The sequence below is a fragment of the Barbus barbus genome, assembly GCF_936440315.1.
Source record: "Barbus barbus genome assembly, chromosome: 17".
Lineage (NCBI taxonomy): Eukaryota > Metazoa > Chordata > Actinopteri > Cypriniformes > Cyprinidae > Barbus > Barbus barbus.
In genome coordinates this window covers 26022976-26048664 of record NC_136745.1, presented here as the reverse complement: position 1 = coordinate 26048664, position 25689 = coordinate 26022976, and the positions used below count along the sequence as shown (strand labels likewise).

Sequence of the window (25689 nt, the reverse complement as noted above, 5' to 3'; positions counted from 1 at the left end):
TATAACTGATATAAACAATATGAATAATGTAAATATTCAATATTAATTTGTAGTAAATTTTGCATTATCGTCATCATCATCATTATTCATTATTTTATTTTACATCATATCTTTTGGAAGTTGCGATTCTAATTGCATTGAATATATCTGGAGAGCAGGATGGCCAGTTGTTGATTATATTATTGTAATTGATATAGATAAAAGGCACTCAAAATTATTACATTACATTTTTAATTACTTATGAAGTGCTTTTGCCATTTGTATGGCACACATTTGACAGACCTTGAGTGGCAATGCCAGTGGTTTTAATGGCATTGCTGATGTTTCCTGAGGACATTCTGGGCAAATGGTTCATCATGAGAAACTGGATTGAGGGGCATCTGTTTGCCTGAGGCAAACATCCCGAGTCTCTCTACGAACGTGTGCTATATGTGTTTTCACATCAAACAGAAATAGGCATGCCTTGAATAATGAACTTCATATGTACCATTCCCTTTTTAGAATCATCACACTGTTAGTGGGTATTATTGCACTGTTCTTCTGTGTTAATAATGAGTGCTTGCACAGTCCTGGCTAAGAGTGATTGTAAAAAAAATATTCTGAATCTGTGATTGATTTTATGCTCTGTCTCTCTTACCTTGCAGGTCTGTATAACTCTGTAGATAGCTGGATGATTGTGCCCAATATCAAGCAAAATCACTACACAGTCCACGGCCTGCAGAGCGGTACTCGTTACATCTTTTTCGTCAAGGCTATCAACCAGGCAGGCAGCAGAAACAGCGAACCTGCTCGACTCAAAACCAACAGTAAGTCCAGGCCTCATGAGCTGTGCTAAGGATCTATAAACCTCATGGTAGTCGTCAATCCATATGGCTTTTGCAATAGCTGATGCCATTATCTTGACAGCAGTATGCATTATATTCCCAAAATGAACATTTATTTTACACAATATTTACTCAGCATTCACTTAAAAAATATCGAGTGCTACAGGGATGATATATTTTTGCAGTTCAGCCCAGAAGTTTGCATCACCCTGGCTCCCTGAAGTAAAAGCCTTTGAATTTTTTTCATACACGTTTTGTTCATCAAGATAATCCTCACAAATGAACACAGCTGCTAGGAATTTTGAAGCCTAAAATTAAAATCACCAGAAATGAACCCTTGTATTAAGTTTGAATAATGGGTAAGACTTTTATGTTGCAGCTCAAACTGACACTAATTTGATTCAATACAATTTACCAAAACTCACACTATGAAAACGAACAAAAATAGTAAACCTTAATACTTCTCACACATTACAATAAAAACAAATGCTGGAACATGTCATTTTCAAACTGTATTTAACAAGTTTTTTATTATTAGGGGTTCGTGCACGTAGTGCAGAAACCCTATTGTATTTGTTAGGATTTTTATTATTATTATTATTATTATTATTATTAGGGGTTCGTGCACGTAGTGCAGAAACCCTATTGTATTTGTTAGGATTTTTATTATTATTATTATTATTATTATTATTATTATTATTATTCTGCCTTAAAACGAATCGTGCAGCCCAAACCGTAAGGGCTAGAGAGCTGAAACTTGGTCAGAAGGTAGTAGTCTTGCTCGCTACTCAGATACAAAGAATCGGCCAAATCGGCCAAACGGGGGCGCTACAGCGCAAAAACCTAAAATTTCAGACATTTTTGGCCCACAGTCGTAAACCGTGTGTCGTAGACTCAAAAACTTTACATCGTTGCAATCCTTGGGTTAGCCCGAACAAAAGTGGAGTCCGAAATTTTTGAGCTGCGACGCTTCCTTCTTGCCCTAAAATTGACCTATATCCCAGACCTACTTTTGCGAACTAGTCCTAGGTTTTTCGCCCGATCGGAACCAAACCAGTGCAGAAATATTCTGTGGACACTGAATATCAATAATTATCAAAAAAAAGTTGAAATTTTGATTTTCGGGCGATACAGTACTCCAATTAGCGTCTATGCTAACGTTAGCCAAATGTTGTTGGAAGTATAACTCTGGAACGGAATGAGCTATATTCACCAAACTCGGTACACATATGTACGAGCTCAATCTTTGGTCAAATAAAAAAAATTGCGAAGCTCTGCCACTTAGGGGCGCTATAAGACAGAAAAAACATATAAATGGTTATAACTAGGCAACCGTTGGTCCGATCGGCTTCAAAATTGGTATGCAGCATCTTGGTCCAAAGGGGCACAAGTGTATATGAGGACATTCACGTATCTCAAAAAACATGGCCGCCATTGGCCAAAACATTTCAAGCACCAATTAGACAAGGTTAACGGAGGTCGATCGGAACAAAACTCGGTGGGCATGTTCGACTCATGGCCCTAAAGGTCTGTAAGAATTTTGAAAGAAATCGGCCACAAGTTGGCGCTAACGAGATTTTTGCCTCTGTAATCACGTGGTGTTTTACATATCCACACATAATGCATATCATCTGATAGATCTCCTCATAATGAACAACTTTTCCTCTTGGACCAAAGATGTCAATCAAATCGTTCATTAATTATTCAGAAATATGTCTAAAACCTACTTTTGCGAACTAGTCTCTGGTTTTTTGGTCAATTTCGATCAAACCAATGCAGTAATAATCTCTGGACTCTCTAGATCAATAATTATCGAAAACATGTTGAATTTTGTCCTTTGGTTAGCCATAATTGGCTAATTTCAAAAAAGAGGCGTGGCCACACATACCCAACAGCCTATAAAACCTAAACGAAAACTTGAAACTTTACGAAAGTTGGTGAAAACATGTGTCACATGACTGTGAACAAGCAAGAAAAGTTTCATCAAAATCGGACCATAGGTGGCGCTATAACAGTCAGAAAAGCCATCAAAAATACAATATTTCAACTGTACATGAAATTAACTGTAAAAAAAACATCTTAGATATTCACAAATACATAAGTCATTCATATCACATGATAGATCTCATCCTTCTGAACAACTTTGTCTCTAGAATCATTTCTGTCAATCAAACTGTTATTTAACTATTCACAATTAGGTTTAAAACCTACTTTGGTGAACTAGTCGTAGGTTTTTCACCCAATCGCAACCAAACTACTGCCGAAATGTTCTCTGTCCAGGGCTTATTAATAATTATCAAAAAAATCTTTGAAATGTCCACTCATTTTTGTAATGGGGCCCAAAAACGTTTAAAAGTCGAGGACCTATTTTACGAAAAATGCTATAACTCGTGAACGAAATGAGATATCTTCACCAAACTTGGTACATATATATAGCAGTAGGAACTTTGGTCAAAAAACAAAAAATACCACTGATCTGCCACTTGGTGGCGCTATAAGATCGAAAAAACTGTAACTGGGTAACCGTTAGTCCGATCGACTTGAAACTTGGTATGCAATGTCTTTGTCCGACGTGGCTGAAATATCTATGAGGACATTCGCGTATCTCAAAAAACATGGCCGTCAACGGCCATTAAAATTTGAGCACTTATTAGACAAGGTTAACGGAGGTCGATCGGAATGAAACTCGGTGGGCATGTTCGACTCATGGCCCTAAAGGTCTGTAAGAATTTTGAAAGAAATCGGCCACAAGTTGGCGCTAACGAGATTTTTGGCCTAGTGATCACGTGGTGTTTTACATATCCACACATAATGCATATCATCTGATAGATCTCCTCATAATGAACAACTTTTCCTCTTGGACCAAAGATGTCAATCAAATCGTTCATTAATTATTCAGAAATATGTCTAAAACCTACTTTTGCGAACTAGTCTCTGGTTTTTTGGTCAATCTCGATCAAACCACTGCAGTAATAATCTCTGGACTCTCTAGATCAATAGTTATCGAAAAAATGTTGAATTTTGTCCTTTGGTTAGCTATAATTAGCTCATTTAAAAAAGGACACGTGGCCACAAAAACCCAACAGCCTATAAAACGTAAACAAAAACTTGAAACTTTACCAAAGTTGGTGAAAACATGTGACACATGACCGTTAACAAGCATGAAAAGTTTCATGGAGATCGGACCATAGGTGGTGCTTTAACAGTGAAAAAGGGCTTCTGAAACAGTATTTCTAAGGGAAATGACCTCAAATTGCAATAAAATATTAATAACATTCACTTATACACTACATCTTCATATCATCTGATAGATACCCTCATTCTGAACAACTTTGCCTCTTGGACTAATGCTGTCAATCAAATCGTTCATTAATTATTTACAAATGTGTTAGAAACCTACTTTTGCTAACTTGTCTCTGTTTTTTTGCTCAATCTCGATCAAACCACAGCAGTGATGTTCTCTGGAGTCTCTGGATCAATAATTATCAAAAAATGTTATAAGTTAAGAGAGACTGGGCCAAAAATAACACTATAATAGTTATAAAGCTTAAAAACACAGTGTTGTATGAGAAATTGGCATTTATAACCACTAGATGGCAGCGGAAGACCACTAATGGCCTTATTAAGCTGTAAAACAGCACTGTTCAATGGCTACTGAAGGATTCAAGTTAAAACATTATAAAATCACTGTTATAACATTTTAAACCTCATTGAGTCAAAGTTTACCATTTTGTTCATACAGACATATCAGCTTTTATAATTTTGCCAGATTATGATTACAGTGGAACCTGAAAATGACATCTAAACTCTTAAAAACTGAATAAGTGCAATAGGCTTTGTTACCTATCACTTATTTCAAATATCTGCATCTGCAACAAAATGTGTGTGCATGTATGTCTGTGTATGAGTGTTTCTGTGTGTGTTTGTGTATGTGTTTGTGTGTGTGTGTGTGTGTGTGTGTGTATACAAGTGTGTTTGTGTGTGTGAGTGTTTGTGTTTGTGTGTGTGTGTGTGTGTGTGTGTATACAAGTGTGTTTGTGTGTGTGAGTGTTTGTGTTTGTGTGTGTGTGTGTGTGTGTGTGTATACAAGTGTGTTTGTGTGTGTGAGTGTTTGTGTTTGTGTGTGTGTGTGTGTGTGTGTGTGTAAGCAGGCTTTATGATTGTTATTGTGATGGTTTGACCATTTAATTTCACTGTGTGTGCATGAGTGTTGTGTGTCTGTGAGCCTGCTCTCCATTCTGGATGTTTTTAACTGTCAGCCATACATCCAGGTTGACCAAGACCACCTTAAAGGGTGTCAATTTCACGAACCCCGGTTAATCGCTGCTTGCAGCTATATTTAGGGGTTCGTGCACGTAGTGCAGAAACCCTATTGTATTTGTTAAGATTTTTATTAGGGGTTCGTGCACGTAGTGCAGAAACCCTATTGTATTTGTTAGGATTTTTATTATTATTATTATTATTAGGGGTTCGTGCACGTAGTGCAGAAACCCTATTGTAATTGTTAGGATTTTTATTAGGGGTTCGTGCACGTAGTGCAGAAACCCTATTGTATTTGTTAAGATTTTTATTATTATTATTATTATTATTATTATTATTCTGCCTTAAAACGAATCGTGCAGCCCAAACCGTAAGGGCTAGAGAGCTGAAACTTGGTCAGAAGGTAGTAGTCTTGCTCGCTACTCAGATACAAAGAATCGGCCAAATCGGCCAAACGGGGGCGCTACAGCGCAAAAACCTAAAATTTCAGACATTTTTGGCCCACAGTCGTAAACCGTGTGTCGTAGACTCAAAAACTTTACATCGTTGCAATCCTTGGGTTAGCCCGAACAAAAGTGGAGTCCGAAATTTTTGAGCTGCGACGCTTCCTTCTTGCCCTAAAATTGACCTATATCCCAGACCTACTTTTGCGAACTAGTCCTAGGTTTTTCGCCTGATCGGAACCAAACCAGTGCAGAAATATTCTGTGGACACTGAATATCAATAATTATCAAAAAAAAGTTGCAATTTTGATTTTCGGGCGATACAGTACTCCAATTAGCGTCTATGCTAACGTTAGCCAAATGTTGTTGGAAGTATAGCTCTGGAACGGAATGAGCTATATTCACCAAACTCGGTACAAGTATGTACGAGCTCAATCTTTGGTCAAATAAAAAAAATTGCGAAGCTCTGCCACTTAGGGGCGCTATAAGACAGAAAAAACATATAAATGGTTATAACTAGGCAACCGTTGGTCCGATCGGCTTCAAAATTGGTATGCAGCATCTTGGTCCAAAGGGGCACAAGTGTATATGAGGACATTCACGTATCTCAAAAAACATGGCCGCCATTGGCCAAAACATTTCAAGCACCAATTAAACAAGGTTAACGGAGGTCGATCGGAACAAAACTCGGTGGGCATGTTCGACTCATGGCCCTAAAGGTCTGTAAGAATTTTGAAAGAAATCGGCCACAAGTTGGCGCTAACGAGATTTTTGGCTCTGTAATCACGTGGTGTTTTACATATCCACACATAATGCATATCATCTGATAGATCTCCTCATAATGAACAACTTTTCCTCTTGGACCAAAGCTGTCAATCAAATCGTTCATTAATTATTCAGGAATGTGTGTAAAACCTACTTTTGCGAACTAGTCTCTGGTTTTTTGCTCAATTTCGATCAAACCACTGCAGTAATAATCTCTGGACTCTCTAGATCAATAATTATCGAAAACATGTTGAATTTTGTCCTTTGGTTAGCCATAATTGGCTAATTTCAAAAAAGAGGCGTGGCCACACAAACCCAACAGCCTATAAAACCTAAACGAAAACTTGAAACTTTACGAAAGTTGGTGAAAACATGCGTCACATGACTGTGAACAAGCAAAAAAAGTTTCGTCAAGATCGGACCATAGGTGGCGCTATAACAGTCAGAAAAGCCATCAAAAACACAATATTTCAACTGTACATGAAATTAACTGTAAAAAAAACATCTTAGATATTCACAAATACATAAGTCATTCATATCACATGATAGATCTCATCATTCTGAACAACTTTGTCTCTAGGAGCATTTCTGTCAATCAAACTGTTATTTAACTATTCGCAATTAGGTTTAAAACCTACTTTGGTGAACTAGTCGTAGGTTTTTCACCCAATCACAACCAAACTACTGCCGAAATGTTCTCTGTCCAGGGCTTATTAATAATTATCAAAAAAATCTTTGAAATGTCCACTCACTTTTGTAATGGGGCCCAAAAACGTTTAAAAGTCGAGGACCTATTTTACGAAAAATGCTATAACTCGTGCACGAAATGAGATATCTTCACCAAACTTGGTACATATATATAACAGTAGGAACTTTGGTCAAAAAACAAAAAATACCACTGATCTGCCACTTGGTGGCGCTATAAAATCGAAAAAACTGTAACTGGGTAACCGTTGGTCCGATCGACTTGAAACTTGGTATGCAATGTCTTTGTCCGACGTGGCTGAAATATCTATGAGGACATTTGCGTATCTCAAAAAACATGGCCGCCATCGGCCATTAAAATTTGAGCACTTATTAGACAAGGTTAACGGAGGTCGATCGGAATGAAACTCGGTGGGCATGTTTGACTCATGGCCCCAAAGGTCTGTAAGAATTTTGAAAGAAATCGGCCACAAGTTGGCGCTAACGAGATTTTTGGCCTAGTGATCACGTGGTGTTTTACATATCCACAAATAATGCATATCATATGATAGATCTCCTCATTCCGAACAACTTTGCCTCTTGGACCAAAGATGTCAATCAAATCGTTCATTAATTATTCAGAAATATGTCTAAAACCTACTTTTGCGAACTAGTCTCTGGTTTTTTGCATAATCTCGATCAAACCACTGCAGTAATAATCTCTGGACTCTCTAGATCAATAGTTATCGAAAAAATGTTGAATTTTGTCCTTTGGTTAGCCATAATTGGCTCATTTAAAAAAGGACACGTGGCCACAAAAACCCAACAGCCTATAAAACGTAAACAAAAACTTGAAACTTTACGAAAGTTGGTGAAAACATGTGACACATGACCGTTAACAAGCATGAAAAGTTTCATGGAGATCGGACCATAGGTGGTGCTTTAACAGTGAAAAGGGGCTTCTGAAACAGTATTTCTAAGGGAAATGACCTCAAATTGCAATAAAATATTAATAACATTCACTTATACACTAGATCTTCATATCATCTGATAGATCTCCTCATTCTGAACAACTTTGCCTCTTGGACTAATGCTGTCAATCAAATCGTTCATTAATTATTTACAAATGTGTTAAAAACATACTTTTGCTAACTTGTCTCTGTTTTTTTGCTCAATCTCGATCAAACCACAGCAGTGATGTTCTCTGGAGTCTCTAGATCAATAATTATCAAAAAATTGTATAAGTTAAGAGAGACTGGGCCAAAAATAACACTATAATAGTTATAAAGCTTAAAAACACAGTGTTGTATGAGAAATTGGCATTTATAACCACTAGATGGCAGCGTAACACCACTAATGGCCTTATTAAGCTGTAAAACAGTACTGTTCAATGGCTGCTGAAGGATTCAAGATAAAACATTATACAATCACTGTTATAACATTTTAAACTTCATTGAGGCAAAGTTTACCATTTTGTTCATACAGACATATCAGTTTTTATAATTTTGCCAGGTTTTTATTACAGTGAAACCTGAAAATGACATCTAAACTCTTAAAAAGTGAATAAGTGCAATAGGCTTTGTTACCTATCACTTATTTGAAATATCTGCATCTGCAGCAAAATGTGTGTGCATGTATGTCCGTGTATGAGTGTTTCTGTGTGTGTGTGTGTGTGTGTGTGTGTATACAAGTGTGTTTGTGTGTGTGTGTGTGTGTGTGTGTATGTGTGTAAGCAGGTTTTATGATTGTTATTGTGATGGTTTGACCATTTCATTTCTATGTGTGTGTGCATGTGTGTTTTTGTGTGTATGTAAATATGCTTATAGAGTATTAATAGGCTAGTTTAATCATTTTGAGATTGATATTATTTTGAAAAACATGCTTTTGTCAACTAGCTTTCAGTTTTTAACTCAAAATCAATCAAATTATTGCAGTGCTGTTCTTTAGATTCTCTAGGTCAATAATTATCAAAAAATGTTGATAATTTAACAGAGACTGGGCAAAAAATAACACTATAATAGTTATAAAGTTTCTGTGTGTGTGAATATGCTTATAGAGCATTAATAGGCCAGTTTAATCACTTAATTTCACTGTGTGTGCATGAGTGTTGTGTGTCTGTGAGCCTGCTCTCCATTTTGGATGTTTTTAACTGTCAGCCGTACATCCAGGTTGACCAAGACCACCTTAAAGGGTGTCAATTTCACGAACCCCGGTTAATCGCTGCTTGCAGCTATATTTATTATTATTATTATTATTATTATTATTCTGCCTTAAAACGAATCGTGCAGCCCAAACCGTAAGGGCTAGAGAGCTGAAACTTGGTCAGAAGGTAGTAGTCTTGCTCGCTACTCAGATACAAAGAATCGGCCAAATCGGCCAAACGGGGGCGCTACAGCGCAAAAACCTAAAATTTCAGACATTTTTGGCCCACAGTCGTAAACCGTGTGTCGTAGACTCAAAAACTTTACATCGTTGCAATCCTTGGGTTAGCCCGAACAAAAGTGGAGTCCGAAATTTTTGAGCTGCGACGCTTCCTTCTTGCCCTAAAATTGACCTATATCCCAGACCTACTTTTGCGAACTAGTCCTAGGTTTTTCGCCCGATCGGAACCAAACCAGTGCAGAAATATTCTGTGGACACTGAATATCAATAATTATCAAAAAAAAGTTGCAATTTTGATTTTCGGGCGATACAGTACTCCAATTAGCGTCTATGCTAACGTTAGCCAAATGTTGTTGGAAGTATAGCTCTGGAACGGAATGAGCTATATTCACCAAACTCGGTACAAGTATGTACGAGCTCAATCTTTGGTCAAATAAAAAAAATTGCGAAGCTCTGCCACTTAGGGGCGCTATAAGACAGAAAAAACATATAAATGGTTATAACTAGGCAACCGTTGGTCCGATCGGCTTCAAAATTGGTATGCAGCATCTTGGTCCAAAGGGGCACAAGTGTATATGAGGACATTCACGTATCTCAAAAAACATGGCCGCCATTGGCCAAAACATTTCAAGCACCAATTAGACAAGGTTAACGGAGGTCGATCGGAACAAAACTCGGTGGGCATGTTCGACTCATGGCCCTAAAGGTCTGTAAGAATTTTGAAAGAAATCGGCCACAAGTTGGCGCTAACGAGATTTTTGGCTCTGTAATCACGTGGTGTTTTACATATCCACACATAATGCATATCATCTGATAGATCTCCTCATAATGAACAACTTTTCCTCTTGGACCAAAGCTGTCAATCAAATCGTTCATTAATTATTCAGAAATATGTCTAAAACCTACTTTTGCGAACTAGTCTCTGGTTTTTCACTCAATTTCGATCAAACCACTGCAGTAATAATCTCTGGACTCTCTAGATCAATAGTTATCGAAAAAATGTTGAATTTTGTCCTTTGGTTAGCCATAATTGGCTAATTTCAAAAAAGAGGTGTGGCCACACATACCCAACAGCCTATAAAACCTAAACGAAAACTTGAAACTTTACGAAAGTTGGTGAAAACATGTGTCACATGACTGTGAACAAGCAAGAAAAGTTTCATCAAGATCGGACCATAGGTGGCGCTATAACAGTCAGAAAAGCCATCAAAAACACAATATTTCAACTGTACATGAAATTAACTGTAAAAAAAACATCTTAGATATTCACAAATACACAAGTCATTCATATCACATGATAGATCTCATCATTCTGAACAACTTTGTCTCTAGGAGCATTTCTGTCAATCAAACCGTTATTTAACTATTCGCAATTAGGTTTAAAACCTACTTTGGTGAACTAGTCGTAGGTTTTTCACCCAATCGCAACCAATCTACTGCCGAAATGTTCTCTGTCTAGGGCTTATTAATAATTATCAAAAAAATCTTTGAAACATCCACTCACTTTTGTAATGGGGCCCAAAAACGTTTAAAAGTCGAGGGCCTATTTTACGAAAAATCCTATAACTCGTGAACGAAATGAGATATCTTCACCAAACTTGGTACATATATATAGCAGTAGGAACTTTGGTCAAACAACAAAAAATACCACGGATCTGCCACTTGGTGGCGCTATAAGATCGAAAAAACTGTAACTGGGTAAGCGTTAGTCCGATCGACTTGAAACTTGGTATGCTGTGTCTTTGTCCGACGTGGCTGAAAAATCTATGAGGACATTCGCGTATCTAAAAAAACATGGCCGCCATCGGCCATTAAAATTTGAGCACTTATTAGACAAGGTTAACGGAGGTCGATCGGAATGAAACTCGGTGGGCATGTTTGACTCATGACTCCAAAGGTCTGTAAGAATTTTGAAAGAAATCGGCCACAAGTTAGCGCTAACGAGATTTTTGGCCTAGTGATCACGTGGTGTTTTACATATCCACAAATAATGCATATCATATGATAGATCTCCTCATTCTGAACAACTTTGCCTCTTGGACCAAAGATGTCAATCAAATCGTTCATTAATTATTCAGAAATATGTCTAAAACCTACTTTTGCGAACTAGTCTCTGGTTTTTTGGTCAATCTCGATCAAACCACTACTGTAATAATCTCTGGACTCTCTAGATCAATAGTTATCGAAAACATGTTGAATTTTGTCCTTTGGTTAGCTATAATTGGCTCATTTAAAAAAGGACACGTGGCCACAAAAACCCAACAGCCTATAAAATGTAAACAAAAACTTTAAACTTTACGAATGTTGGTGAAAACATGTGACACATGACCGTTAACAAGCATGAAAAGTTTCATGGAGATCGGACCATAGGTGGTGCTTTAACAGTGAAAAGGGGCTTCTGAAACAGTATTTCTAAGGGAAATGACCTCAAATTGCAATAAAATATTAATAACATTCACTTATACACTACATCTTCATATCATCTGATAGATCCCCTCATTCTGAACAACTTTGCCTCTTGGACTAATGCTGTCAATCAAATCGTTCATTAATTATTTACAAATGTGTTAGAAACCTACTTTTGCTAACTTGTCTCTGTTTTTTTGCTCAATCTCGATCAAACCACAGCAGTGATGTTCTCTGGAGTCTCTGGATCAATAATTATCAAAAAATGTTTATAATTTAAGAGAGACTGGGCCAAAAATAACACTATAATAGTTATAAAGCTTAAAAACACAGTGTTGTATGAGAAATTGGCATTTATAACCACTAGATGGCAGCGGAAGACCACTAATGGCCTTATTAAGCTGTAAAACAGCACTGTTCAATGGCTACTGAAGGATTCAAGTTAAAACATTATAAAATCACTGTTATAACATTTTAAACCTCATTGAGTCAAAGTTTACCATTTTGTTCATACAGACATATCAGCTTTTATAATTTTGCCAGATTATGATTACAGTGAAACCTAAAAATGACATCTAAACTCTTAAAAACTGAATAAGTGCAATAGGCTTTGTTACCTATCACTTATTTCAAATATCTGCATCTGCAACAAAATGTGTGTGCATGTATGTCTGTGTATGAGTGTTTCTGTGTGTGTGTGTGTATACAAGTGTTTTTCTGTGTGTGTGTGTGTGTGTGTGTATACAAGTGTGTTTGTGTGTGTGTGTGTGTGTATATGTGTGTGTGTGTGTGTGTGTGTGTGTGTGTATACAAGTGTGTTTGTGTGTGTGTGTGTGTGTGTGTGTATACAAGTGTGTTTGTGTGTGTGTGTGTGTGTGTGTGTGTGTATACAAGTGTGTTTGTGTGTGTGTGTGTGTGTGTGTGTGTGTGTGTGTGTGTTTGTGTATGTGTGTGTATACAAGTGTGTTTGTGTGTGTGTGTGTGTGTGTGTGTGTGTGTGTATATAAGTGTTTTTCTGTGTGTGTGTGTGTATACAAGTGTGTTTGTGTGTTTGTGTGTGTGTGTGTGTGTGTGTGTGTATGTGTGTAAGCAGGCTTTATGATTGTTATTGTGATGGTTTGACCATTTCTATGTGTGTGTGCATGTGTGTTTTTGTGTGTATGTAAATATGCTTATAGAGTATTAATAGGCTAGTTTAATAATTTTGAGATTGATATTATTTTGAAAAACATGCTTTTGTCAACTAGCTTTCAGTTTTTAACTCAAAATCAATCAAATCATTGCAGTGCTGTTCTTTAGACTCTCTAGGTCAATAATTATAAAAAAAATGTGATAATTTAACAGAGACTGGGCAAAAAATAACACTATTACAGTTAAAAAGCTCAAAAACACAGTGTTGTATGAGAAATAGGCATTTATAACCACTAGATGGCAGCGTAAGACCACTAATGGGCTTATTAAACTCTTAAACAGTACTGTTCATAAGTTGCTTATGGAGATGCTATAAAATCACTGTTATAACATTTTAAACCTCATTGAGTCAAAGTTTACCATTTTGTTCATACAGACATATCAGTTTTTATAATTTTGCCAGATTATGATTACAGTGGAACCTGAAAATGACATCTAAACTCTTAAAAAGCGAATAGGTGCAATAGGCTTTGTTACCTATCACTTATTTCAAATATCTGCAACAAAATGTGTGTGCATGTATGTCCGTGTATGAGTGTTTCTGTGTGTGTTTGTATGTGTGAGTGTGTGTGTAAGCAGGCTTAATAATTATTACTGTGACCGTTTGACCATTTCATTTAAATGTGTGTGTGTGTGTGTGTGTGAATATGTTCATAGAGTATTAATAGGCCAGTTTAATCATTTAATTTCAGTGTGTGTGCATGAGTGTTGTGTGTCTGTGAGCCTGCTCTCCATTCTGGATGTTTTTAACTGTCAGCCATACATCCAGGTTGGCCAACCTTAAAGGGTGTCAATTTCACGAACCCCGGTTAATCGCTGCTTGCAGCTATATTGGTAATTATAATTGCCCATTTTTTTTTTTCTGCCCTAAAACGAATCGTGCAGCCCAAACCGTAAGGCCTAGAGACTTGAAACTTGGACAGATCGTAGAGCTCAATTTGGGGAGAACGTATCAAAGTCTCAGCCCAATCGGCCAAACGGGGGCGCTACAGCGCAAAAACCTAAAATTTCAGACATTTTTGGCCCACAGTCGTAAACCGTGTGTCGTAGACTCAAAAAATTTACATCGTTGCAATCCTTGGGTTAGCCCGAACAAAAGTGGAGTCCGAAATTTTTGAGCTACGACGCTTCCTTCTTGCCCTAAAATTGACCTATATCCCAAACCTACTTTTGCGAACTAGTCCTAGGTTTTTCGCCCGATCGGAACCAAACCAGTGCAGAAATATTCTGTGGACACTGAATATCAATAATTATCAAAAAAAAGTTGAAATTTTGATTGTCGGCTGATACAGTACTCCAATTAGCGTCTATGCTAACGTTAGCCAAATGTTTTTGGAAGTATTACTCTGGAACAGAATGAGCTATATTCACCAAACTCGGTACACGTATGTACGAGCTCAATCTTTGGTCAAACAAAAAAAAATGCGAAGCTCTGCCACTTAGGGGCGCTATAAGACAGAAAAAACATATAAATGGTTATAACTAGGCAACCGTTGGTCCGATCGACTTCAAAATTGGTATGCAGCGTCTTGGTCCAAAGTGGCACAAGTGCCTATGAGGACATTCACGTATCTCAAAAAACATGGCCGCCATTGGCCAAAACAATTTAAGCACCAATTTGACAAGGTTAACGGAGGTCAATCGGAACGAGACTCGGTAGGCATGTTTGACTCAGAGCCCTAAAGGTCTGTAAGAATTTTGAAAGAAATCGGCCACTAGTTGGCGCTAACGAGATTTTTTGGCTCTGTAATCACGTGGTGTTTTACATATCCACACAATATGCACATAGTTTGATAGATCTCCTCACAATGAGCAACTTTGCCTCTAAAACCATTGCTGTCAATCAAATCGTTCATTAATTATTTACAAATATCTTAAAAACCTACTTTTGCGAACTAGTCCCTGGTTTTTCACTCAATCTCGATAAAACCACTGCGGTAATAATCTCTGGACTCTCCAGACCAATAATTATCGAAAAAAAGTTTAATTTTGTCTTTTGGTTAGCTATAAATGGCTCATTTAAAAAGGAGGCATGCCCACACATACCCAAACGCCTATAAAACCTAAACGAAAACTTGAAACTTTACGAAAGTTGGTGAAAACATGTCTCATATGACTCTTAACAAACATTAAAAGTTTCATGGAGATCGGACCATAGGTGGTGCTATAACAGTGAGAAAGGGGCTTCTGAAACACAGTATTTCTAAGGGAAATGACCTCAAATTGCAATAAAATGTTAATAATATTCACCTATGCACTACATTTTCATATTATATGATAGATCTCCCCATTCTGAACAACTTTGCCTCTTGGACTAATGCTGTCAATCAAATTGTTCATTAATAATTCATACATGTGTTAAAAACCTACTTTTGCGAACTAGTCTCTGTTTTTTTGCTCAATCTCCATCAAACCACAGCAGTGATATTCTCTGGAGTCTCTAGATCTATAATTATCAAAAAATGTTGAATTTTGTCCTCTGGTTAGCTATAATGGGTCATTTAGAAAAGGGGCTTTGCCACATATCCCCAAAAACTTATGAAGCCTAAACGAAAACTCAAAATTTGTTGATAACGTATGTCAGATGACTCTTAACAAGCAGTGTTTCACTGTGTGTGCATGAGTGTTGTGTGTCTGTGAGCCTGCTCTCCATTCTGGATGTTTTTAACTGTCAGCCATACATCCACGTTGGCCAACCTTAAAGGGCGTCAATTTCACGAACCCCGGTTAATCGCTGCTTGCAGCTATATTTATTATTATTATTATTATTATTATTCTGCCTTAAAACGAATCGTGCAGCCCAAACCGTAAGGGCTAGAGAGCTGAAACTTGGTCAGAAGGTAGTAGTCTTGCTCGCTACTCAGATACAAAGAATCGGCCAAATCGGCCAAACGGGGGCGCTACAGCGCAAAAACCTAAAATTTCAGACATTTTTGGCCCACAGTCGTAAACCGTGTGTCGTAGACTCAAAAACTTTACATCGTTGCAATCCTTGGGTTAGCCCGAACAAAAGTGGAGTCCGAAATTTTTGAGCTGCGACGCTTCCTTCTTGCCCTAAAATTGACCTATATCCCAGACCTACTTTTGCGAACTAGTCCTAGGTTTTTCGCCCGATCGGAACCAAACCAGTGCAGAAATATTCTGTGGACACTGAATATCAATAATTATCAAAAAAAAGTTGCAATTTTGATTTTCGGGCGATACAGTACTCCAATTAGCGTCTATGCTAACGTTAGCCAAATGTTGTTGGAAGTATAGCTCTGGAACGGAATGAGCTATATTCACCAAACTCGGTACACATATGTACGAGCTCTATCTTTGGTCAAATAAAAAAAATTGCGAAGCTCTGCCACTTAGGGGCGCTATAAGACAGAAAAAACATATAAATGGTTATAACTAGGCAACCGTTGGTCCGATCGGCTTCAAAATTGGTACGCAGCATCTTGGTCCAAAGGGGCACAAGTGTATATGAGGACATTCACGTATCTCAAAAAACATGGCCGCCATTGGCCAAAACATTTCAAGCACCAATTAGACAAGGTTAACGGAGGTCGATCGGAACAAAACTCGGTGGGCATGTTCGACTCATGGCCCTAAAGGTCTGTAAGAATTTTGAAAGAAATCGGCCTCAAGTTGGCGCTAACGAGATTTTTGGCTCTGTAATCACGTGGTGTTTTACATATCCACACATAATGCATATCATCTGATAGATCTCCTCATAATGAACAACTTTTCCTCTTGGACCAAAGCTGTCAATCAAATCGTTCATTAATTATTCAGAAATATGTCTAAAACCTACTTTTGCGAACTAGTCTCTGGTTTTTCACTCAATTTCGATCAAACCAATGCAGTAATAATCTCTGGACTCTCTAGATCAATAATTATCGAAAACATGTTGAATTTTGTCCTTTGGTTAGCCATAATTGGCTAATTTCAAAAAAGAGGCGTGGCCACACATACCCAACAGCCTATAAAACCTAAACGAAAACTTGAAACTTTACGAAAGTTGGTGAAAACATGTGTCACATGACTGTGAACAAGCAAGAAAAGTTTCATCAAAATCGGACCATAGGTGGCGCTATAACAGTCAGAAAAGCCATCAAAAATACAATATTTCAACTGTACATGAAATTAACTGTAAAAAAAACATCTTAGATATTCACAAATACATAAGTCATTCATATCACATGATAGATCTCATCATTCTGAACAACTTTGTCTCTAGAATCATTTCTGTCAATCAAACTGTTATTTAACTATTCACAATTAGGTTTACAACCTACTTTGGTGAACTAGTCGTAGGTTTTTCACCCAATCGCAACCAAACTACTGCCGAAATGTTCTCTGTCCAGGGCTTATTAATAATTATCAAAAAAATCTTTGAAATGTCCACTCATTTTTGTAATGGGGCCCAAAAACGTTTAAAAGTCGAGGACCTATTTTACGAAAAATGCTATAACTCGTGAACGAAATGAGATATCTTCACCAAACTTGGTACATATATATAGCAGTAGGAACTTTGGTCAAAAAACAAAAAATACCACTGATCTGCCACTTGGTGGCGCTATAAGATCGAAAAAACTGTAACTGGGTAACCGTTAGTCCGATCGACTTGAAACTTGGTATGCAATGTCTTTGTCCGACGTGGCTGAAATATCTATGAGGACATTCGCGTATCTCAAAAAAACATGGCCGTCAACGGCCATTAAAATTTGAGCACTTATTAGACAAGGTTAACGGAGGTCGATCGGAATGAAACTCGGTGGGCATGTTTGACTCATGACTCCAAAGGTCTGTAAGAATTTTGAAAGAAATCGGCCACAAGTTGGCGCTAACGAGATTTTTGGCCTAGTGATCACGTGGTGTTTTACATATCCACACATAATGCATATCATCTGATAGATCTCCTCATAATGAACAACTTTTCCTCTTGGACCAAAGATGTCAATCAAATCGTTCATTAATTATTCAGAAATATGTCTAAAACCTACTTTTGCGAACTAGTCTCTGGTTTTTTGGTCAATCTCGATCAAACCACTGCAGTAATAATCTCTGGACTCTCTAGATCAATAGTTATCGAAAAAATGTTGAATTTTGTCCTTTGGTTAGCTATAATTGGCTCATTTAAAAAAGGACACGTGGCCACAAAAACCCAACAGCCTATAAAACGTAAACAAAAACTTGAAACTTTACGAAAGTTGGTGAAAACATGTGACACATGACCGTTAACAAGCATGAAAAGTTTCATGGAGATCGGACCATAGGTGGTGCTTTAACAGTGAAAAAGGGCTTCTGAAACAGTATTTCTAAGGGAAATGACCTCAAATTGCAATAAAATATTAATAACATTCACTTATACACTACATCTTCATATCATCTGATAGATACCCTCATTCTGAACAACTTTGCCTCTTGGACTAATGCTGTCAATCAAATCGTTCATTAATTATTTACAAATGTGTTAGAAACCTACTTTTGCTAACTTGTCTCTGTTTTTTTGCTCAATCTCGATCAAACCACAGCAGTGATGTTCTCTGGAGTCTCTGGATCAATAATTATCAAAAAATGTTTATAATTTAAGAGAGACTGGGCCAAAAATAACACTATAATAGTTATAAAGCTTAAAAACACAGTGTTGTATGAGAAATTGGCATTTATAACCACTAGATGGCAGCGGAAGACCACTAATGGCCTTATTAAGCTGTAAAACAGCACTGTTCAATGGCTACTGAAGGATTCAAGTTAAAACATTATAAAATCACTGTTATAACATTTTAAACCTCATTGAGTCAAAGTTTACCATTTTGTTCATACAGACATATCAGGTTTTATAATATTGCCAGATTATGATTACAGTGGAACCTGAAAATGACATCTAAACTCTTAAAAACTGAATAAGTGCAATAGGCTTTGTTACCTATCACTTATTTCAAATATCTGCATCTGCAACAAAATGTGTGTGCATGTATGTCTGTGTATGAGTGTTTCTGTGTGTGTTTGTGTATGTGTTTGTGTGTGTGTGTGTGTGTGTGTGTGTATACAAGTGTGTTTGTGTGTGTGAGTGTTTGTGTTTGTGTGTGTGTGTGTGTGTGTGTGTGTGTAAGCAGGCTTTATGATTGTTATTGTGATGGTTTGACCATTTAATTTCACTGTGTGTGCATGAGTGTTGTGTGTCTGTGAGCCTGCTCTCCATTCTGGATGTTTTTAACTGTCAGCCATACATCCAGGTTGACCAAGACCACCTTAAAGGGCGTCAATTTCACGAACCCCGGTTAATCGCTGCTTGCAGCTATATTTATTATTATTATTATTATTATTATTATTCTGCCTTAAAACGAATCGTGCAGCCCAAACCGTAAGGGCTAGAGAGCTGAAACTTGGTCAGAAGGTAGTAGTCTTGCTCGCTACTCAGATACAAAGAATCGGCCAAATCGGCCAAACGGGGGCGCTACAGCGCAAAAACCTAAAATTTCAGACATTTTTGGCCCACAGTCGTAAACCGTGTGTCGTAGACTCAAAAACTTTACATCGTTGCAATCCTTGGGTTAGCCCGAACAAAAGTGGAGTCCGAAATTTTTGAGCTACGACGCTTCCTTCTTGCCCTAAAATTGACCTATATCCCAGACCTACTTTTGCGAACTAGTCCTAGGTTTTTCGCCTGATCGGAACCAAACCAGTGCAGAAATATTCTGTGGACACTGAATATCAATAATTATCAAAAAAAAGTTGCAATTTTGATTTTCGGGCGATACAGTACTCCAATTAGCGTCTATGCTAACGTTAGCCAAATGTTGTTGGAAGTATAGCTCTGGAACGGAATGAGCTATATTCACCAAACTCGGTACAAGTATGTACGAGCTCAATCTTTGGTCAAATAAAAAAAATTGCGAAGCTCTGCCACTTAGGGGCGCTATAAGACAGAAAAAACATATAAATGGTTATAACTAGGCAACCGTTGGTCCGATCGGCTTCAAAATTGGTATGCAGCATCTTGGTCCAAAGGGGCACAAGTGTATATGAGGACATTCACGTATCTCAAAAAACATGGCCGCCATTGGCCAAAACATTTCAAGCACCAATTAGACAAGGTTAACGGAGGTCGATCGGAACAAAACTCGGTGGGCATGTTCGACTCATGGCCCTAAAGGTCTGTAAGAATTTTGAAAGAAATCGGCCACAAGTTGGCGCTAACGAGATTTTTGGCTCTGTAATCACGTGGTGTTTTACATATCCACACATAATGCATATCATCTGATAGATCTCCTCATAATGAACAACTTTTCCTCTTGGACCAAAGCTGTCAATCAAATCGTTCATTAATTATTCAGAAATATGTCTAAAACCTACTTTTGCGAACTAGTCTCTGGTTTTTCACTCAATTTCGATCAAACCACTGCAGTAATAATCTCTGGACTCTCTAGATCAATAGTTATCGAAAAAATGTTGAATTTTGTCCTTTGGTTAGCCATAATTGGCTAATTTCAAAAAAGAGGTGTGGCCACACATACCCAACAGCCTATAAAACCTAAACGAAAACTTGAAACTTTACGAAAGTTGGTGAAAACATGTGTCACATGACTGTGAACAAGCAAGAAAAGTTTCATCAAGATCGGACCATAGGTGGCGCTATAACAGTCAGAAAAGCCATCAAAAACACAATATTTCAACTGTACATGAAATTAACTGTAAAAAAAACATCTTAGATATTCACAAATACACAAGTCATTCATATCACATGATAGATCTCATCATTCTGAACAACTTTGTCTCTAGGAGCATTTCTGTCAATCAAACCGTTATTTAACTATTCGCAATTAGGTTTAAAACCTACTTTGGTGAACTAGTCGTAGGTTTTTCACCCAATCGCAACCAATCTACTGCCGAAATGTTCTCTGTCTAGGGCTTATTAATAATTATCAAAAAAATCTTTGAAACATCCACTCACTTTTGTAATGGGGCCCAAAAACGTTTAAAAGTCGAGGGCCTATTTTACGAAAAATCCTATAACTCGTGAACGAAATGAGATATCTTCACCAAACTTGGTACATATATATAGCAGTAGGAACTTTGGTCAAACAACAAAAAATACCACGGATCTGCCACTTGGTGGCGCTATAAGATCGAAAAAACTGTAACTGGGTAAGCGTTAGTCCGATCGACTTGAAACTTGGTATGCTGTGTCTTTGTCCGAAATGGCTGAAATATCTATGAGGACATTCGCGTATCTCAAAAAACATGGCCGCCATCGACCATTAAAATTTGAGCACTTATTAGACAAGGTTAACGGAGGTCGATCGGAACGAAACTCGGTGGGCATGTTTGACTCATTGCCCCAAAGGTCTGTAAGAATTTTGAAAGAAATCGGCCACAAGTTGGCGCTAACGACATTTTTGGCCTAGTGATCACGTGGTGTTTTACATATCCACAAATAATGCATATCATATGATAGAGCTCCTCATTATGAACATCTTTGCCTCTTGGACCAAAGATGTCAATCAAATCGTTCATTAATTATTCAGAAATATGTCTAAAACCTACTTTTGCGAACTAGTCTCTGGTTTTTTGGTCAATCTCGATCAAACCACTGCAGTAATAATCTCTGGACTCTCTAGATCAATAATTATCGAAAAAATGTTGAATTTTGTCTTTGGTTAGCTATAATTGGATCATTTAAAAAAGGACACGTGGCCACAAAAACCCAACAGCCTATAAAACGTAAACAAAAACTTGAAACTTTACGAAAGTTGGTGAAAACATGTGACACATGACCGTTAACAACCATGAAAAGTTTCATGGAGATCGGACCATAGGTGGTTCTTTAACAGTGAAAAGGGGCTTCTGAAACAGTATTTCTAAGGGAAATTACCTCAAATTGCAATAAAATGTTAATAACATTCACTTATACACTACATCTTCATATCATCTGATAGATCTCCTCATTCTGAACAACTTTGCCTCTTGGACTAATACTGTCAATCAAATCGTTCATTAATTATTTACAAATGTGTTAAAAACCTACTTTTGCTAACTTGTCTCTGTTTTTTTGCTCAATCTCGATCAAACCACAGCAGTGATGTTCTCTGGAGTCTCTAGATCAATAATTATAAAAAAATGTTTATAATTTAAGAGAGACTGGGCCAAAAATAACACTATAATAGTTATAAAGCTTAAAAACACAGTGTTGTATGAGAAATTGGCATTATTGGCTATAACTCTTGAACGAAATGAGATATCTTCACCAAACTTGGTACATATATATAGCAGTAGGAACTTTGGTCAAAAAACAAAAAATACCACTGATCTGCCACTTGGTGGCGCTATAAGATCAAAAAAACTGTAACTGGGTAACCGTTGGTCCGATCGACTTGAAACTTGGTATGCAGTGTCTTTGTCCGAAATGGCTGAAATATCTATGAGGACATTCGCGTATCTCAAAAAACATGGCCGCCATCGACCATTAAAATTTGAGCACTTATTAGACAAGGTTAACGGAGGTCGATCGGAACGAAACTCGGTGGGCATGTTTGACTCATGACCCCAAAGGTCTGTAAGAATTTTGAAAGAAATCGGCCACAAGTTGGCGCTAACGACATTTTTGGCCTAGTGATCACGTGGTGTTTTACATATCCACAAATAATGCATATCATATGATAGAGCTCCTCATTCTGAACAACTTTGCCTCTTGGACCAAAGATGTCAATCAAATCGTTCATTAATTATTCAGAAATATGTCTAAAACCTACTTTTGCGAACTAGTCTCTGGTTTTTTGCTCAATCTCGATCAAACCACTGCAGTAATAATCTCTGGACTCTCTAGATCAATAATTATCGAAAACATGTTGAATTTTGTCTTTGGTTAGCTATAATTGGCTCATTTAAAAAAGGACACGTGGCCACAAAAACCCAACAGCCTATAAAACGTAAACAAAAACTTTAAACTTTACGAATGTTGGTGAAAACATGTGACACATGACCGTTAACAACCATGAAAAGTTTCATGGAGATCGGACCATAGGTGGTTCTTTAACAGTGAAAAAGGGCTTCTGAAACAGTATTTCTAAGGGAAATTACCTCAAATTGCAATAAAATGTTAATAACATTCACTTATACACTACATCTTCATATCATCTGATAGAGCTCCTCATTCTGAACAACTTTGCCTCTTGGACTAATGCTGTCAATCAAATCGTTCATTAATTATTTACAAATGTGTTAAAAACCTACTTTTGCTAACTTGTCTCTGTTTTTTTGCTCAATCTCGATCAAACCACAGCAGTGATGTTCTCTGGAGTCTCTAGATCAATAATTATCAAAAAATGTTATAAGTTAAGAGAGATTGGGCCAAAAATAACACTATAATAGTTATAAAGCTTAAAAACACAGTGTTGTATGAGAAATTGGCTTTTATAACCACTAGATGGCAGCGGAAGACCACTAATGGCCTTATTAAGCTGTAAAACAGTACTGTTCAATGGCTACTGAAGGATTCATGATAAAACATTATAAAATCACTGTTATAACATTTTAAACCTCATTGAGTCAAAGTTTACCATTTGGTTCATACAGACATATCAGTTTTTATAATTTTGCCAGATTATGATTACAGTGAAACCTGAAAATGACATCTAAACTCTTAAAAAGTGAATAAGTGCAATAGGCTTTGTTACCTATCACTTATTTCAAATATCTGCATCTGCAACAAAATGTGTGTGCATGTATGTCCGTGTATGAGTGTTTCTGTGTGTGTGTGTGTGTGTGTGTGTGTATACAAGTGTGTTTGTGTGTGTGTGTGTGTGTGTATGTGTGTAAGCAGGCTTTATGATTGTTATTGTGATGGTTTGACCATTTAATTTCTATGTGTGTGTGCATGTGTGTTTTTTTGTGTATGTAAATATGCTTATAGAGTATTAATAGGCTAGTTTAATAATTTTGAGATTGATATTATTTTGAAAAACATGCTTTTGTCAACTAGCTTTCAGTTTTTAACTCAAAATCAATCAAATCATTGCAGTGCTGTTCTTTAGACTCTCTAGGTCAATAATTATCAAAAAATGTTGATAATTTAACAGAGACTGGGCAAAAAATAACACTATTACAGTTAAAAAGCTCAAAAACACAGTGTTGTATGAGAAATAGGCATTTATAACCACTAGATGGCAGCGTAAGACCACTAATGGCCTTATTAAACTCTTAAACAGTACTGTTCATATCTTGCTTATGGAGATGTTATAAAATCACTGTTATAACATTTTAAACCTCATTGAGTCAAAGTTTACCATTTTGTTCATACAGACATATCAGCTTTTATAATTTTGCCAGATTATGATTACAGTGGAACCTGAAAATGACATCTAAACTCTTAAAAAGCAAATATGTGCAATAATCTTTCTTACCTATCACTTATTTTAAATCAAACAACTGTGTTTGTGTTTGTGTGTTAGCAGGCTTAATAATTATTACTGTGACCGTTTGACCATTTCATTTAAATGTGTGTGTGTGTGTGTGTGAATATGTTCATAGAGTATTAATAGGCCAGTTTAATCATTTAATTTCACTGTGTGTGCATGAGTGTTGTGTGTCTGTGAGCCTGCTGTCCATTTTGGATGTTTTTAACTGTCAGCCATGCATCCAGGTTGGCCAACCTTCAAGGGCGTCAATTTCACGAACCCCGGTTAATCGCTGCTTGCAGCTATATTTAGGGGTTCGTGCACGTAGTGCAGAAACCCTATTGTATTTGTTAAGATTTTTATTATTATTATTAGGGGTTCGTGCACGTAGTGCAGAAACCCTATTGTATTTGTTAGGATTTTTATTATTATTATTATTATTATTATTATTATTATTATTATTATTCTGCCTTAAAACGAATCGTGCAGCCCAAACCGTAAGGGCTAGAGAGCTGAAACTTGGTCAGAAGGTAGTAGTCTTGCTCGCTACTCAGATACAAAGAATCGGCCAAATCGGCCAAACGGGGGCGCTACAGCGCAAAAACCTAAAATTTCAGACATTTTTGGCCCACAGTCGTAAACCGTGTGTCGTAGACTCAAAAACTTTACATCGTTGCAATCCTTGGGTTAGCCCGAACAAAAGTGGAGTCCGAAATTTTTGAGCTGCGACGCTTCCTTCTTGCCCTAAAATTGACCTATATCCCAGACCTACTTTTGCGAACTAGTCCTAGGTTTTTCGCCCGATCGGAACCAAACCAGTGCAGAAATATTCTGTGGACACTGAATATCAATAATTATCAAAAAAAAGTTGCAATTTTGATTTTCGGGCGATACAGTACTCCAATTAGCGTCTATGCTAACGTTAGCCAAATGTTGTTGGAAGTATAGCTCTGGAACGGAATGAGCTATATTCACCAAACTCGGTACACATATGTACGAGCTCTATCTTTGGTCAAATAAAAAAAATTGCGAAGCTCTGCCACTTAGGGGCGCTATAAGACAGAAAAAACATATAAATGGTTATAACTAGGCAACCGTTGGTCCGATCGGCTTCAAAATTGGTACGCAGCATCTTGGTCCAAAGGGGCACAAGTGTATATGAGGACATTCACGTATCTCAAAAAACATGGCCGCCATTGGCCAAAACATTTCAAGCACCAATTAGACAAGGTTAACGGAGGTCGATCGGAACAAAACTCGGTGGGCATGTTCGACTCATGGCCCTAAAGGTCTGTAAGAATTTTGAAAGAAATCGGCCACAAGTTGGCGCTAACGAGATTTTTGGCT

General features: G+C 37.3%; 1 protein-coding gene across 1 annotated transcript in view; it reads left to right on the top strand.

Annotated features, from left to right (window-relative positions):
* The window catches only part of LOC306883341 (putative E3 ubiquitin-protein ligase MID2), a 131765-nt gene that overhangs the window by 80819 nt on the left and 25257 nt on the right, over positions 1-25689 (top strand). The window contains exon 9 of the mRNA XM_079438525.1: positions 645-806. Coding sequence (XP_079294651.1) covers positions 645-806 — 162 coding nt within the window. The remainder of the gene's footprint in view (positions 1-644; positions 807-25689) is intronic.